Source organism: Aquarana catesbeiana, linkage group LG05 (assembly GCF_042186555.1).
Source record: "Aquarana catesbeiana isolate 2022-GZ linkage group LG05, ASM4218655v1, whole genome shotgun sequence".
Taxonomy (NCBI): Eukaryota; Metazoa; Chordata; class Amphibia; order Anura; family Ranidae; genus Aquarana; species Aquarana catesbeiana.
Window position 1 is genome coordinate 32980325 of NC_133328.1, and position 18491 is coordinate 32998815.

The 18491-nt window shown below is 41.6% G+C and overlaps 1 protein-coding gene across 2 annotated transcripts in view; it reads right to left on the reverse strand.

Annotated features, from left to right (window-relative positions):
• PPP1R9A (protein phosphatase 1 regulatory subunit 9A) overlaps nt 1-18491 on the reverse strand; it is a 342676-nt gene that overhangs the window by 25422 nt on the left and 298763 nt on the right. The window contains exons 12-13 of one of the 2 annotated variants that reach the window (XM_073629581.1): nt 9482-9520; nt 5155-5312 (exon numbers count right to left, since the gene is read on the reverse strand). In XM_073629581.1, coding sequence (XP_073485682.1) covers nt 5155-5312; nt 9482-9520 — 197 coding nt within the window. The remainder of the gene's footprint in view (nt 1-5154; nt 5313-9481; nt 9521-18491) is intronic. The other variant, XM_073629582.1, reaches the window with a different exon arrangement.

Consider the following 18491-nt stretch of genomic DNA (forward strand, 5'->3'; position numbering starts at 1 on the left):
TTTGTGAGATCACGTGACTTTTCTACAGCTCAGGGCAGATTATAGGCGCTATTCAGGCGTTTTTACAGCGTTTTCAATTCATTTCAATGGAGAGGGGCGTTTTTGAAGCGCTTTTTTCAACGCCCAAAAGCTGCTCCAAAGATGCTGCTTGCAGGACTTTTCTCAATGCCCCGCCAGCGCAATGCCTCAGTGTGAAAGGGTCCATTGAGATGCATTGGGAGCGTTTTATGAGCGTTTTAATAACGTTATTTTTATCGCTAAAATGCTTCAAAAACACATTGGTGTGAAAGGGGTCTTAAACACTGAAAGATCACCTACATTTAGATAGTGACCGCTACATAAACATGTTAAAAAGTGAACATTTTATAACAAGAATACTATTTGACATATATGACCTGCACAGCCTGTATGAAGCTGTTGTGGATCCACACAGTGCAGCAATGGACAAATTAGGACATGTGGTTCCACAACGGCTATGGGAGAGCGATTCGCCCCCTGCACATAGAGATAATATATGGAACAAAATACTGTACCAAGCGACATGGGTTGCGGGCTATGGCCGGCCAGAGAAAGAAGCACTGTGTAAGAAACAGCAGACAGATGGGATGAGTTAGACAAGTAATGAGCGCAGAGACAGTGACAGACAAGGAGGAGGTGACAGCATGCTGGGAATAGAGCAGTCACAGAAATCAGGAGCATTCTGCATATCAGAACAAACATCATTTACACTATATTGCCAAAAGTATCGGGACGCCTGCCTTTACATGCACATGAACTTTAATGACATCCCAGTCTTAGTCCGTAGGGTTCAATATTGTGTTGGCCTACCCTTTGCAGCTATAAAGCTATATGTTGGACGAGAAGGCCTGGCTCGCAGTCTCCGCTCTAATTCGTCCCACAGGATTTCTATTGGGTTGAAGTCAGGACTCTGTGCAGGCCAGTCAAGCTACTCCACCCCAAACTCGCTCATCCTTGTTTTTATGGACCTAGCTCATGGATTGACCTGGAACGGGTTCCTTACCCCATGGTAGGCAAAAGAATGTAAGTACAGGGGATGAAAGAGATTTTACCTTAGCACTAATCCTCATACAAATCCTCCATTTGACCCTACAGTATTCCTCTCTATAGCACTAACATTAAACCTTACACAAACACTTCCTGAGCCCCAAACCCTAATACTAACCCCTTCCTACCCTGTAATCTAACACTATCCTTCGTATTACCTTTCCTGTAACCCTAACACTGACCCCCCCTGTAATGCTAACACTAACCATTCCTGTAATGCTAGCACTGACCCTCCCTGTAACCCTAACACTGACCCTCCCTGTAATGCTAACACTAACCATTCCTGTAATGCTAGCACTGACCCTCCCTGTAACCCTAACACTGACCCTCCCTGTAACCCTAACATTAATCCTCCCTGTAACCCTAACACTGACCCTTCCTGTAACCCTAACACTGACTCTCCCTGTAACCCTAACACTGACCCTCCCTGTAACCCTAACACTGACCCTCCCTGTAACCCTAACATTAAACTTCCCTGTAACCCTAACACTGACCCTTCCTGTAACCCTAACACTGACCCTCTCTGTAACCCTAATACTGACCCTCCCTGTAACCCTAACACTGACCCTCCCTGTAACCCTTACACTGACCCTCCCTGTAACCCTAACACTAACCCTCCCTGTAACCCTAACACTGACCCTCCCTGTAATTCTAACACTGACCCTCCCTGTAATGCTAACACTAACCCTCCCTGTAACCCTAACACTGACCCTCCCTGTAACCCTAACACTGACCCTCCCTGTAACCCTAACACTAACCCTCCCTGTAACCCTAACATTAACCCTCCCTGTAACCCTAACACTAACCCTCCCTGTAACCCTAACACTGACCCTCCCTGTAACCCTAACACTAACCCTCCCTGTAACCCTAACACTAACCCTCCCTGACCCTCACTGACCCTTCCTGTAAACCTCAAGCACTATAAAACTAGCTATAACCTTCATAATAACAGTATCTGTAAATTGCAACCACATGTTTAAGCAAGGCCTTACACTAAACCTCCCTATAAACTTAACACTAATCCTCCATCTAACTGTCTTTGTAGCATTAAGGTGAAAAACCTTCTGTGCTGCAGCTCCACCCAGACCCCCCCCTGTTTTATTACCTGAGCCCGATCTGATCCAGCAATGTGCACAAGCGCAGTGGCTCCTGCCGCTGTATCTCTCCTCATTCCTCATTGGCTCCCGCTGCTGTCAATCAAACCCACTGCCACGGGAGCGGGGGGTCGGGGCCGAGTCCCGCTGTCTGTGTCAATGGACGCTTTCCGTGGGGGAACCCGATGAAGAGGAGGGGCCTGGAGCACCGGTGGGGCACCCCAGAGGAAGAGGATCAGGGTTGCTCTATGCAAAACGATTGCAGAGAGCAGGTAAGCATAGAGATGTTTACAACCCCTTTGACATAAACCCTTACACTAACCCTACACCCTACCTTTAAACCTCACATTAACCCTCCCTGTAAACTAACCCACCCTGTAAACCTCACACAATACAACCCTAACATGAACCTTCATACTAACCTTCTGTAACCCTAACACTAACCCTTAAGTTAACCCCCCATAACTCTATAACCATCGATCTTTAGATTAACCCTCCCTGCATCTCTAACACAAACCCTTACACCATCCCTTCCAGTAATCCTAAAACCTGATATCTGTATGCCCATGCTAAGGAGGAAAGCACTACTGCACTTTGTTGGGAGGACATTGATGATTTTTTGCATAACTGAATCTTACGAACGAATAATCCTTATGATTTATGGTGTATATGTATGAATTGTATAATTTAGGGGAACAGCGCTGGGGATCTGCATACAAATCCTACAACCTAACCATCATACTAAACTGGGGCCCTAACACTAATCCTTACACCAAGCCTTATCTGTAACCCTAAAACTAACCCTCATACTACTAGTACTATTGGCTTTTAACACATTTTACATGTGTATAGGTGTGTATAGTATATGTGTATAGGTGTGTGTGTGTGTATAATATATATACTGTATGTATAGGTGTGTGTGTATAAAATATATACTGTATGTATAGGTGTGTGTGCGTATATAATATATATACTGTATGTATAGGTGTGTGTGCGTATATAATATATATACTGTATGTATAGGTGTGTGTGCGTATATAATATATATACTGTATGTATAGGTGTGTGTGTGTATAGTATATGTGTACAGGTGTGTGTATAGTATATGTACTGTATGTATAGGTGTGTGTGTACAATATATATACTGTATATATATATATATATATAGGTGTGTGTGTATAATATATATACTGTATGTGTAGGTGTGTGTGTATAATATATATACTGCATGTAAAGGTGTGTGTTTATAATATATATATATATATATATATATATATATATATATATATATATATATATATACTGTATGTATAGGTGTGTTTGGATAGTATATGTGTATAGGTGTGTGTGTGCATAACATATATACTGTATGTATAGGTGTGTGTGTGTGGGTGTATAGTATATGTGTATAGGTGTGTGTGTCTAGTATATGTACTGTATGTGTATAGGTGTGTGTGTATAATATATATACTCTATGTATACAGTGGCTTGAAAAAATATTCATACCCCTTGAAATTTTCCACATTTTGTCATGTTACAACAAAAACGTAAATGTATTTTATTGGGATTTTATGTGATAGAACAACACAAAGTGGCACATAATTGTGAAGTGAAAGGAAAATGATAAATTGTTTTCAACATTTTTTTTACAAATAAATATCTGAAAAGTGTGGCGTATATTTGTATTCAGCCCTCTTCACTCTGATGCCCCTAAATAAAATCTAGTGGAACCAATTGCTTTGACAAGTCACCTATTAGTAAATAGAGTCCACCTGTGTGTAATTTAATCTCAGTATAAATATAGCTGTTCTGCGAAGAAGTTTAAAACAGTAACCCAAGCTTTGAACATCTCACGGAGCACTGTTCAATCCATCATCTGAAAATGGAAAGAGTATGGCACAACTGTAAACCTACCAAGACATGGCCGTCCACCTAAACTGACAGGCTGGGCAAGGAGAGCATTAATCAGAGAAGCAGCCAAGAGGTCCATGGTAACTCTGGAGGAGCTGCAGAGATCCACAGCTCAGGTGGGAGAATCTGTCCACAGGACAACTATTAGTTGCACACTCCACAAATCTGACCTTTATGGAGGAGTGGCAAGAAGAAAGACATTGTTGAAAGAAAGCATAAGAGATCCCGTTTGCAGTTTGCAATGAGTCATGTGGGGGACACAGCAAACATGTGGAAGAAGGTGCTCTGGTCAGATGAGCTGCACATTACCTTGAACACACCATCCCCACCGTGAAACATGGTGGTGGGAGCATCGTGTTGTGGGGATGCTTTTCTTCAGCAGGGAAGCTGGTCAAAGTTGATGGGAAGATGAATGGAGCCAAATACAGGGCAATCTTAGCAGAAAACCTGTTAGAGTCTGCAAAAGACTTGAGACTGGGGCGGAGGTTCACCTTCCAGAAGGACAACGACCCTAAACGTACAGCCAGAGCTACAATGGAATGGTTTAGATCAAAGCATATTCATGTGTTAGAATGGCCCAGTCAAAGTCCAGACCTAAATCCAATTGAGCATCTGTGGCAAGACTTGAAAATTGCTGTTCACAGACGCTCTCCATCCAATCTGACAGAGCTTGAACTATTTTGCAAAGAAGAATGGGCAAAAATGTCACTCTTTAGATGTGCAAAGCTGGTAGAGACATCCCCAAAAAGACTTGCAGCTGTAATTGTAGTGAAAGGGGGTTCTACAAAGTAGAAAGGAGGGCTGAATACAAATGTACGTCACACTTTTCACATATTTATTTGTAAAAAATGTTAAAAACCATTTATCATTTTCCTTCCACTTCACAATTATGTGCCACTTTGTGTTGGTCTATTACATAAAATCCCAATAAAATACATTTAAGTTTTTGGTTGTAACACGAAAAAATGTGGGAAATTTCAAGGGTTATGAATACTTTCATAATCACAGCTTCTTGCATGAATAAGTCTAATGGAAATGGGGCGTGCCAAGCAGAGAAGTAAAAAAAAACAAAAAACGATTATACCTTCCTCTCAATGCTGTCTTCTCCATCTGTGGAGCTGACGCTGTCCCGTAACCGCGGTCTGGACGGTCGGTGCCTTTTGCTCTTGACAATCAGGTGAGCCCGAGTCTTCTGAGCTTTAGAATCCAGTCTCTCTGTTTCTGGCACTGCTTCATTAAAGTCTGCAAGAGAAGTCAGAACTTATAGAAACCAATTTAATTTCGAGACAAGATCAACCTTAACACAATCACACATTTAATGGGCCGGTCATTTTTAAAATCTCTGTCCCTTACTCTTGAAAATGACATGTTGGTTCACTGGCTGGATACCTCCATTCTTTAAAGCAAACAAACTTTCTAAAGAAAGGGCCAGTTTACTGTCCATAAAGCCGATCATAGACGGTTTGAATCTCAAGCAGGGTAAGCATGGACCGAAATTCGCCAAAATGGGCCAAAATTCGAACCATGTATGGGCAGACTGATTGTACCCAAGTCGAGCCATTGATCAACTTGTGTACAACCAGCATGTCGGATTTTTAGGATGCAATTATTGCCAGCGGCTATAGTCATTAGCAATAATCACTGTGTTCTCCCGGCAGGGATGGCTTCCTGCACCCTCCCTGCTGGGAAAACAAATAGCTCCATGGGAGGTTTTCCCCTATCACACTGATTGTGTTGATGGGGTAATCGAGCGATTTTCATTCCCGCAACCCAGTGGGAAAACAATCGTATCATCTATGACCAGCTTTAGATTTTAGGAGGGCCGGACTGTGGCCAGTGGGACTGGAAAATGCCCCAACATTAGTGGGAGTAGACAATGTCTTAGGATTGGTGGTCAGTAGGAGGAGGACTCGTGCCTCATCATTGGACTGTGTCAGAAGAATAATGCCCCATTGTTGATGTCAGTGTGAGAAATAGTACCCAATCGCTTACTAGACATGTGCAGAACAAAAAAATGTTTCGTTTCAATTCGTTATTTGCATAAATTTGTTTAGTTAAATTCATTTAATTTGTTTAATTCCTTTTTGAAATTCGTTTTGTTTATTCGTTTTCGAATAGATTTGAACCGTTTTTGAATCAATTTCGAATAGTTTTCGAATTCTAACAGTTTTCCAATTTCAAAAGAGAATAAATTAGAATAGAAAATAAAGGAATAGAATAGAAAAAAATTTACTAAAATAGAAAAGAATATAACAGAAAATAAAAGAATATAATATAATAGAGTAAAACAGAACAAAATAGAATAGAAAATAAAAGAAGATCGAATATAATAGAAATGAATAGAACAGAATAGAAATTATATAACAATTTTCCAAAATTCAAATAGAATCAATTCAGATTTGAATAGAATAGAAAAGAATAGAGTAGAACAGAATAGAAAATAACACAATAGTATAGACAAAAACAACAGAATAGAATATAATATAATGGATATTACCATCTTCCTATTCTAATCTACTCTTTTCTATTCTATTCAAATTTATTCTATTCAAAATTCGAATTTCGGAAGATGGTTATATTCATTATATTCTTTTCTGTTGTTTTTTTTTTCTATACTATTCTGTTATTTTCTATTTTATTCAAATTCAAATTGATTATATTCGAATTTTGTTATATTCTTTTTATTCTATTCTATTGTTTTTTTTTTTATTCTATTATTTTCTATTCTATTATAGTCTATTATATTCTTTTTTTCTGTTCTATTCTTTTCTTATGCATTCAAATTCACATTCATTTCTTGAAATTTGAATTTCAGAAGATGGTTATTTTCTCTCTATGTTATTCTATTCTATTCTATTCTTTTATTTTCTATTCTATTTTGTTCTGTTTTACTCTATTATATTCTATGCTTTTATTTTTTGTTATATTCTTTTCTACTCTATTTTTTTCTATTTTATTCCATTATTTTCTATTCTATTTTATTCTCTTTGGAAATTGGAAAACTATTTGAATCCAAAAACTTTTCGAATTTGAAAACTATTCGAGCTTTGGTACTATTGTAGTTCGGAAATTCGGATACATCCGAATTCCTGAAAAACGAAAATTCATCTGAACTTTAATTCAGAACGAAATGATCCCCACATGTCTATTGTTTACATATGTTGGAAGAATCATGCCTCATTCTTGGTGTCAGTAGAAGGAATGGTGCCCCACTGTTGTTGTCATTGGAAGGAATGGGGTTTCATTGTTGGCGTTAGGCTGGGTTCACACTTATGCTAATTGGACGTGGGTTTCCTTGCATCCAATTTGCATGACAGGACGGCCACGGTCCGCATTTGGAAAGGGTCCTGTGCATCTTTGGCTCTGAATCAGGTGCGAATTCAGGCAGAAATTCGGACCTGATTTGCACCTGAATCGGTGAACAGGAATGCACCAGACCCCCTGCTGTGAGCCGTGGCCGCATCAGTGTGAACCCAGCCTAGGTGGGAGGAATAGTGCCTTGTATCAATGGGAAGATTAGTGCCCTAAGGGCCAGATAAAGGCTAGCAAAGGGCCACATTTTGGAGACTACTGTTTTAAAGGATCAGTGTAATTTTAATCCTAGCTAGGATATTGCAGCAGACAGTCAGTGTACCTAAAATCATTGATATATATCAGGGTATCTTTTGCAAGCAAGTGCACTGGGGCCGTGCCGCATTAGCGTTTTTTTTTGTTTTTTGTAACATGTCTGCTGTTTATTCCGTGCAATAACAAAAAATAACACAAAATAAAATAATAAATATTTTTATTTAAATGCATTGAAAATCTTTTTCTTCAAACTTGAAGAGGAGGGGGTCCAATTTTGAGTCTTCTTCAGTGGCGGTGCGTCCATGAGGGCGCACGGGCGCCGCCCCCTCTCTCCTGCCACCCCCTCTAGCACCAATAGATAGATTCATGCATTGCATTACATTTTGCAGTAGGAAGCTGTATCTAGGTTGAAGGATATTAAAGCCACAGAGGATACTGCTTTGGCCGAAGTATGTTTTGGGCGGCAGAAGGAGTCCTTCTCAGGTGGAAGTTTCTGTGATTGAGTCTCCCTCCACTCAAGGGCACTGCTTTTATTACATCCCATATAGTCATTATTATGGTTGCTCTGTGTCCCGTGATGTACGAAAAAGAAATTAGGATTTTTCCGTCATACTTACCTGTAAGATACTTTTCTTGAAGTATATCATGGGACACAGAGGTCCCTCCCATCTTTTTTGAGATATTCATTGCTTTGCTACTGTTAGGGCTGGGCTCAGCCCTTCCTTCTCTGAGCTGGCCGCTCAGTTGTCGGATAATTGCCAGCTCCTATCTCTCCACAGTTGCTCAGCTGTTGATGATATCCTGCTCGTCGGTGCTGCCTACTTAAGCCGTCCAGTCCAGAGGAGCTCTGCCTTCGCCTTGGTCAACATCACAGAAACTCCTGCAATCCTGTTCAAGACTTGCTTTGCTGACATCCCTTCTGGCTCCAGATCCTGCTTGCTGTTCCACTACATTGATCCCTGACTTCTGGCTTGGCTGACTATCCGTTCCGGTTACTGAACTTTGGCTATGTTTTGACTACGTTTGTTCTTTTTACTTGTGTTATTAAACAAGTGTGATTTAACTGTACTTTTGTCTCTGCCTAATTTTATGGTTTCTGACAGCTACAAAACTGAGGTTCTTACTGTGTAGGAGGTGTTATATAGGGGTGGACTTCCTGTTTGACTATCTGCCAGTGTCCATCCACCAGTAGGTGGCGTATAACCCATTAAGTCATTTTTATGGTTGCTCTGTGTCCCATGATGTACGATAAAAAAAAGGATGTCAATTTTGTTTGGGTATAATGTTGAACGACCGCGCAATTGTCAGTTAAACCGATGCCGTGCCGCTTCGCAAAAAATGGCCTGGTCATTAAGGGGGTAAATCTTCCGGGGATGAAGTGGTTAACCAAGATTTGGAGGCTTAGAATCCATTAATGAGCCACAATATTAATAAGTAAATATGAAATTTCCCCATCAAGAACAACATTTGATCTGGAGAGAAAATAGCTTAATAACATTGGCCTTGTTGGACTTGATGGACTTTTTCAACCTCACCTACTATGTAATTATGTAACATTCACACAGAACGAATGTATGAGCAGTTTCACAGGATAAATAGCTCTGTGAATTTTTTATAAATACACCTCTTTTATTCGACCTTGTGAAGCACATTGTCAAGCACATTGACGCAATATAAAATGGTAATTATATAGGTGATAATAGTCTTGTTTTGCCTTTCACAGTCAACAGCATGTATCTGGAAATCAGGCAAAGGATATCTGGAAGCATCAGCTTCCACAAAAAACTTCGCACCCACTTTCTAATCTATTGGCAAAGCAAATTAGCTTTTTTTTTTTAACTTACCAAACACGTCGTCGCCGTCTGCACTTTTCACTGCGCCTTCTGAAAATGTGTACAGAGTTAGTACATAATGGTGTTAGTAAACATAGCAGAGTTATTGCAGTTCTGAAAAATGAAATATTTTCTAAGAAGCAGCTTTAAAATCAATGCCAAGGAAGTCAGGCAACAGAGATCAAAACAGTAGACATGTGCACTGAAAAAAAATTTGTTTGTTTTGGTTTTCGTTTCATTCGCTTTTCTGCTTTTTTCGGAAATCCGAAAATTCGAAATTCGAAATTTGGAAATTTGAAAATCCAAATTTTCGGATTTCCAAATTCCGAATTTTCGGATTTCCGAATTTTGAATTTCCGAATTTTTCGAATTTTCAAATTTCAAATTTCCGAATGTACAAATCTCCGAATTTCCGAATTTTTAAATTTCCAATATTTTAAATTTCCGAATTTTCAAACTTCCGAATTTTCAAATTTAGAATTTTCTAAATTCCGAATTTCTGAATTTAGAATTTTTGAATTTCCGAATGTGGAATTTTCGAATTTCTGAAATATTCCAATTTCCCAAATCTCAAATTTCCAAATTTTGAATTAGAATTTTGGAAATTTAGAATTTCTGAATTTCCAATTTCTGAAATTCTGAATTTCTGAAATTTTGAATTTCCGAAATTTCGAATTTCTGAAATTATGAATTTTTGAAAATTCGGAATTTTGGAAATTCGGAATTTCGGAAATTCAAAAATTCGGAAATTTGAAATTTCATAAATTGAAAAATTCGGAAATTTCGGAATTAACGAATTTGTCAAAATTCGATAAAAAACGAATTCGAAACTAAATGAATTGCACATGTCTACAAAACGGGGGCGTGAGATAGTAAAATGTACAAAGGGCAGAAGAGACAAGGAAGAGGCAGAGCTGCAAAGAGGAACAGCGAATGAGAAACAAAAAACATAATTTTAGGCCTCAGGCACACTCAATGTTTTTCTTTAACTCTCCTAGAAGCCTTCCACCTCGCAGAAGCGTTTTGTTATAGAAAAAACACCTGACACTTGTCAAAGTGTCTAATGCTTTTAGAAGCGTTTAGGTGCATTTACAGGCATCAAGCACTTGGGTGTTCATTCATTTCATTGGCCAGAATAAATAATTTATTCTGGCCAGTGAAATTAATTAACGTATGTTATGGGAGATAGGCCGATTAGATACTGGTCTTCATCAGATAAAAAATTCTGCCAACATCAGAGAAGGACTGAAATAGAGAACAATGTTACCCCAAGACTTTTGAGGCAGATTGAAGAAATGTTAAGGAAGTGTAACAAAAAGTATAATAGAAATTACCAAAATTCTATTGTTATACTATCAGAAAAACGACCATGGAGGTTGATGGTAAATCACATCATAAAGACACATAACATGTGAGTTTCAGGGTGCTTTCTGTATACAATAATCCGTGTCATCATGTTATGTGCTTTTATGATGTGATTTACTATCGACCTCCGTGGTCGTTTTTAATATTGTATATCAATAAAATGTTGGTAATTTTTATTATACTTTTTGTTACACTTCCTTACAATTTTTTCAGTCTGCCTCAAAAGTCCCAATTGGGGTAACATTGTTCTCTAGCCCAGCGTTAAGGCATGTTTATACGCGTTTACAAGCGTCAACCGCTTTTTCTGCCCAAACTCTGCTGCCCCCTGACGCACTGACAGTGGGGTTTTTTTTCCTGCCTCTAAACTCTCCTGCCACTAAATGCTACTAAAAGTCTGTGTGTATGGACACCTAGGATAACATGCAGGGGAGTTTAGAAGCAGAAAAAAAAAAAAAAACCCAGGCGCTTCTAGGAGCAGTTGTAAAAATGTCCAGTGTGCATGAGGCCTTATACTGGACCAAGAGAGAGGGACGAGTATTGACTGAAAAACCCCAAAGTGTTAAGGTTCGTTCACATGGGTGATCGGGGGGAGGGGCGGTAAAAGCAGGCGGCTGAGCCACAGTTTTGCTACCCTCCGACTGCCCACCTAAATACATATATGCAGCTGCTGAGGGCTGTAGAAATGCTGCCGTCGGGATGGTTTGCTTCATGGCCACAGCAAAAAAAAAAAAAACAATTCAAGGGAATGGGACCACGCCACAACTGCAATGGCACGGTGGGGCAGCATTTTGGGGGTTAAAGTGATAGTAAAGGATACATTTTTATTATTAAAAAAAAACAAACATGTTATACTTACCTGCTCTGTGTAATGGTTTGGCACAGAGCAGCCCTAATCCTCCTCTTCTTGGGTACACTCTGGCCCTCCCGGCCCCTCTCCCCCCACCGAGTGCCCCCATAGCAAGCTGCTTGCTATGGGGGCACTTGTGCGTGTTCACTTCTGAACCGTGCTCTGTGTGTCCATTGACACACAGAGCATGGCTCAGCCCCGCCCCTCTTCTCTAGCTGTGAGTGACAGCAGTGGGAGCCAATGCTGTCTCTAAGCCAATGAGGAGGGAGAGAGCCGAGAGATACGATACTCTAGGGTCCATTGCTGGATCAATATCAGGCTCAGGTAAGTATAAAGGGGGAAGCAGGCGGGGGGGGGGGCTGCACACAGAAAGTTTTATTATCTTAATAAAGAGAATGAATTAGGGTAAAAAAAAAAAAACTTCAGCCTTTACAAACACTTTAAAACAGGTGGTAAGGAGGCAACATACCACCTTCTCATCATGTGTCAAACTCCCTCTGAAAAGAGATACACGGTGTATCACTTTTTAGAGGGGCCACAATGATAGTAAATGAGCCCTAAAAATGGTATAAAAAAGCCAATAACATTTTGTGAGTGATGCTCTACAGCAAGAGTCAGCAACCTAAAACATGTGTGCCCTGGTGGGCACAACACGCTATCTCCAGTGGTACCTGGAGGATCAATAGTCACTTCATCAATTCATATTCATGAATCGTTTTTGATAATTCTTATTAACATGTTGCCAAAGCCGCTTTTGCATTTTTTTTTTTTTTTTGCACACACTTTAGGTGAAATTTTTTAGGTAAAACCCCAAAACATTATATATTTTACAAAAACAGAGACCCTGGCGAATACAATGGTGGTAGTTTTATTTTTTTTTGTATGTCACATGATATTAGCACAATGGTTTATCAAACCCCTAGTTTTAGAAAAAAATACACTAATGTTAATTTTAGGGCACACAAAAGCAACTTTACCTTTTATAGCAAAATTTAAAAGAAGGAATTATATTTATATTATATATTACTGTATATTATATTAGTAGTCAAGTCTTAGATTTGTGTGTGCCTGTGAGACAGTGACAAACTTCAGTACCCAAAATTGTCCATAGGTGACGCTTTAAAAGCTTTTGCAGGTCATTCGTTTAGAGTTACCCTGAATAATTGCCCCAGAATTATTGCTTTCACTCCGGCATTTGTGGTGATTCCTAATAAATGGAAAGCAAGTGTTGTTTCCACTCCACTCGTTTACGTTCGTATGTGTGTGAATGTGGGGGCAAGGGCCTTTAAAACATTTTTTTTAAATCTGTTTTTAGTGATTATGTATTACTTTCATTTTTTAAACTTTTTTTTTTTAACTTTATTGCTATCACATAACGAGCAGACAAGCCCCCTATGTGATTGCATACATGGAGTGACAGGTCCTCTTTAATGAGACATCAGGGGTCTTTTAGACCCCTGATGTCTTCCTTGCAGCTAATGAAGCACAGATGGTGCTTGAATAGCTGCTCCCCTAATCACCGTGATAGCTCTGAACCTGGAAGTGACAAAATGCTCTTTGTTTCCAGGTTTGTTCCCCAGAGCGAGAATCAGCAGATATTGGCTGATCTCCCTCTGCTCTACACACTGACACCATGGCCATCACGGTCCCGCAGGTGGGACAGCAGGGCCCCAGATAGAAGGCAGATGGGGCGGGGGGGGGGAGGGGTTGATGTGATTTTGGAGGTGGTGGTGGTGGGATGAGCATTTTGTCGGTAGCAGCATAAGGGTTAGAACATACCATATCTAGTCTGTAGTGTAGTGCGTTTAAAACAAGTAATTTGGAAAGGTGTGTGCAGCTGAAGACATAGCACAAGTAAGCACAGATGGTGCTTGAATAGCTGCTCCTCTGACCACTGTGACAGCTCTGACCGGGAAGTGAAAAAAAAACGCTCTGTGCTTCCAGGTTCATTCACCAGCCAAAGGATCGGCAGATATTGGGTGATCTCCCCCCACTTTATCCACTGCCATCTGCCATGGCCATCCCAGGCCTGCAGGTGGTACAGCAGGGCCCCGGATACAAGGCGGATGGGGGGGGGGGGGGATTTGGAATTGGTAGTCGGATGAGCCTTTTGTTGGTAGCGGAGAAACGGTTAGAACATAACATATTTAGGCTGTAGTGTAGTGAGTTTAAAACAAGTTATTCAGAAATGTGTGTGCAGCTGAAGGCATAGCACAACTAAGCACAGGTGGTGCTTAAATAGCTGCTCCCTGACCGCTGCGAGAGCTCTGAACCTGGAAGTGAAAAAAAACACTCTTTGCTTACAGGTTCATTCACTAGAGGGAGGATCAGCAAAAATTGGCTAATCTCCTTCTGCTCTACCCACTGACATCCACCGTGGGAGTCCTGGGCCTACAGATGGGACAGCATAGCCCGGGTTACAAGGCGGGTGGGGGTGATTTTGGTGGTGGTGGAGGGTTGTGCCTTACGTCGGTAGCAGCGAAAGGGTTGAAACACAACATATCTGTTGTGTAGTATAGCAAGTTTAAACCAGTAATTTGAAAACGTGTGTGCAGCTGAAAACATGGCACATGTAAGCATAGATGGTGCTTGAATAGCTGCTCCCCCGAGCACTGTGACAGCTCTGAACCTGGAATTGAAAAATCCTCCTTGCTTCCAGGTTCATTCACCAGACAGAGGATCAGTAGATATTGTCTAATCTCCTTCCGCTCTACACACTGACATCTGCAATGGCCATCCTAGGCCATAGGACAGCGGAGCCCGAGGTACAAGGCGGGCAGGTGGTTGGGGGGGGGGGGGGTTTGGGGGTGTTGGTGGGGTCAGCCTTACAATGGTAGCAGTGAAAGGGTTAAAACATAGCATATATAGTCTGTAGTGTAGTGAGTTTAAAGCAAATACAACTATCATTAAAAAAAACCCTGAAAAACGACACAGCTACGGCACGCTATTGTTCACTGGCACTCTGTTTGCTAATGCTTGTAAATTGACACTTAATATGGAAAAGGTTGCAAACCCCTGCTGTACATGCTGCTTTCCCCACTAATCCTGTTGATGGAAACTGGCCTTGTATGCAATAACCAGAGCAGCACAGCTAATGAGGGCATAAGCCATTAGCGCTTAGCGATCGTGCCTCTTTTTTTTATTTCGACCCTCATTATCAAAGTCTTTCAGCTCCAGTTAGTGAGACTGCATTGCAGGAGTCTCCAAACTTTCTAAACAAAGGACCAGTTTACCGTTCTTCAGACTTTAGGAGGGGGGGCGGATGTTAGTGTCAGTGGGAGGAATAGTGCACCATCATTAGTGTCAGTGGGAGGAACAGCAGCCAATCATTGGTGTCCATAGAAAGAATAGCACCCCATCATTGGTGTCAGTAGAAAGAATAGCACCCCATCATTGGTGTCAGTAGAAAGAATAGCACCCCATCATTGGTGTCAGTAAGAAGAATTGTACCCTATCATTGGTGTCAGCGGAAGGAATAGTATTCCATCATTGGTGTCAGTAGAAAGAATAATGCCCCATCATTGGTGTCAATAGGAAAAATACAACCCCATCATTGGTGTCAGTGGGAGGACTAGTCCCCCATCATTAATGTCAATAGGAAAAATAGTACACCATCATTAGTGCCAATGGAAGGAATAGTACCCCGTCATTGGTGCCAGTAGCAAAAATAGTACCCATCATTGGTATCAGCAGGAAGAATAGTGTCCCATCACTGGTGTCAGTTGATGGAATAGCACAGCATCATTAGTGTCAGTAGGAAGAATAGTACCTGATCATTGGTGTGAGTGGGAGGACTAGTCCACCATCATTAATGTCAATAGGAAAAATAGTACCCCGTCCCTGGCGCCAATGGAAGGAATAGTACCCCATCATTGGTATCAGTGGGAAGAATAGTGTCCCATCATTGGTGTCAGTTGATTAAATAGCACAGCATCATTAGTGTCAGTAAGAAGAATAGTACCCCATCATTGGTGTCAATAGGAAAAATAGCACCCCATCATTGGTGTGAGTGGGAGGACTAGTCCACCATCATTAATGTCAATAGGAAAAATAGTACCCCGTCCCTGGCGCCAATGGAAGGAATAGTACCCCGTCATTGGTATCAGTGGGAAGAATAGTGTCCCATCATTGGTGTCAGTTGATTGAATAGCACAGCATCATTAGTGTCAGTAAGAAGAATAGTACCACATCATTGGTCTCAGTGGGAGAAATAGTACCCCATCATTGGTGTCAGTAGGAAGAATAGTAACCCATAGTTAGTGTCAGTGGGAGGAATAGTGTCTCATATCAGTGAGAGGAACAGTGTACCAAGAGCTGGATAAAGACAAGCAAAGGGCCGCATTTGGCCTCCAGGCAGCGGTTTGGAGACCACTGCTGTATTGAATTCAGTGGCATGTGAAGGTGAAGGCACAAGGTAAGAGAGTTCAAAGGGAAAGAGCTAAGGTCTGAAAGTAGAGAACATATAGCGGTAAGGGAATGGAAGAGAGAGCAAGGGAATGGTGGGGAAGGCAAGGGTGGGAAAGTGAAGGGAAAGGAAGGTGAAGAAGGAAAGAGCAGGGAGATAAAGGAAAGGTAGGCCAGAAGAGAAAGGGGAAGAGAAGAGGCACACAAGAAAAGGTGAAGAAAAAGAACGGGAAATGGAAAGAATGATAGGTAGGAAAAATATGGAAAGAAGAAGGAAGAGGAAGGGAAGGAACTTAGGGCATGAATGACCTGAAATTAGCAAGAATACACCTAAGCTAAACTCCAGGAGAAAATGTGTGTAGCTTTGTATCAATATGTTTTTGGAAGTATTTTTTAAAAGCATGCTGTTTAGGTATCTGCATTCGATTTTATTTAAGCCCCTCACAATCTCCTATGCAGCAGAGCTCAGATTGCACAAGGGAGCAGCAGTACAAATAACCAGTCAATTGTACTGCAGTGCTCCTATGCTAACAAAGGACATGCTGATTGGAGGGGGAAGCAGAGTGATAGAGAAATTAGCTCATCTGTCTTCTGCTTTTCCTTTCACTTTTCATTTATAGGCTGGGGGAGGGACAGGACCCGTACATGTTACCTAACCTGCAGCAAAAATAAGAATAAAAATGAGGTCTCCTGCTCTGCCAGATGGGGCTGTGCTGTGTGGCAGTGCTGAGTACATTTTAGAACTAGATAGACAAAAAGGCAAATACTTTGACAAGTAAAACAGCTGTATATGTACTTGATTGGTGTATTTAGCTGTTGTCCTGGAGTTCAGCTTTAAGGCTGCTTTCACACTGGGGCGGTGGGGGCGTCGGCGGTAAAACAGTGCTATTTTTAGCGCTGCTTTACCGTCGTTTTTGCTGCGGTATTCGGCCGCTAGCGGTGCGGTTTTAACCCCCGCTGGCGGCCGAAAAAGGGTTAAAATCGCTCGCATAGTGCGGCTATAGCCGCGGTATTGCCGTGGTATAGCCGCGCTGCCCCATTGATTTCAATGGGCAGGAGCGGTGAAGGAGCGGTGAATACACCGCTCCTTCACCGCTCCAAAGATGCGGCTTGCAGGAGTTTTTTTATTTCTTCTCCTGCCAGCGCACCGCTTCAGTGTGAAAGCCCGAGCAAACAGTAGAGGCTGTTTTGGGTCAGTTTGCAGGCGGTATTTTTAGCGCAATAACGCCTGCAAACCGCCCCAGTGTGAAAGGGCTCTAAATAGGGCTATAGATGCAATGAATGCTTGTTGGCGTCTGAGAGATGATACAAAAGAACTTAGAATATTAGCATAATACAGAGCAGGGGAAGGAAACCTCAACACTCCAGCTGCTGTGAAAGTCCCACGAGCCATTGTAAGACTCCCATGAGGCATTGCAAGATTTGTAGTTTTTACTGCAGTTGGGGTTCGGAGGTTGCCTACCCCTGATTTGGTCACTGAATAAACTGGAGGGAAAAGAAAGCAGAGAAAGAGGTCAGCTGTATCTATACTATATTACCAAAAGTATTGGGACGCCTGCCTTTACACGCACATGAATTTTAATGGCATCCCTGTCTTAGTCCGTAGGGTTCAATATTGAGTTGGCCCACCCTTTGCAGCTATAACAGCTTCAACTCTTCTGGGAAGGCTGTCCACAAGGTTTAGGAGTGTGTCTATGGGAATGTTTGACCGTTCTTCCAGAAGCGCATTTGTGAAGTCAGGCACTGATGAGAAGGTCTGGCCCGCAGTCTCCACTCTGTGCAGACCAGTCAAGTTCCTCCACCCCAAACTCACTCATCCATGTCTTTATGGACCTTGCTTTGTGCACTGGTACACAGTCATGTTGGAACAGGAAGGGCCATCTCCAAACTGTTCCCACAAAGTTGGGAGCATTAAAATTGTCCAAAATGTCTTGGTATGCTGACGCCTTAAGAGTTCCCTTCACTGGAACTAAGGGGCAAAGCTCAACCCCTGAAAAACAAACCCACTCCATAATCCCCCCTCCACCAAATGATTTGGATCAGTGCACAAAGCAAGGTCCATAAAAACAAGGATGAGCGAGTTTGGAGTGGAGGAACTTGACTGGCCTGCACAGAGTCTTGACCTCAACCTGATAGAACAACTTTGGGATGAATTAGAGTGAAGACTGCTAGCCAGGCCTTCTCATCAGTGTCTGACCTCACAAATGCGCTTCTGGAAGAATGGTCAAACATTCCCATAGACACACTCTTAAACCTTGTGGACAGCCTTCCCTGAAGAATTGAAGTTGTTATAGCTGCAAAGGATGGACCAACTCAATGTTGAACCCTACGGACCAGTGGCGGTGCATCCATAAGGGCTCACGGGCGCCGCACATTCTCTCCAGCTGCCCCCTCTATCACCAATAG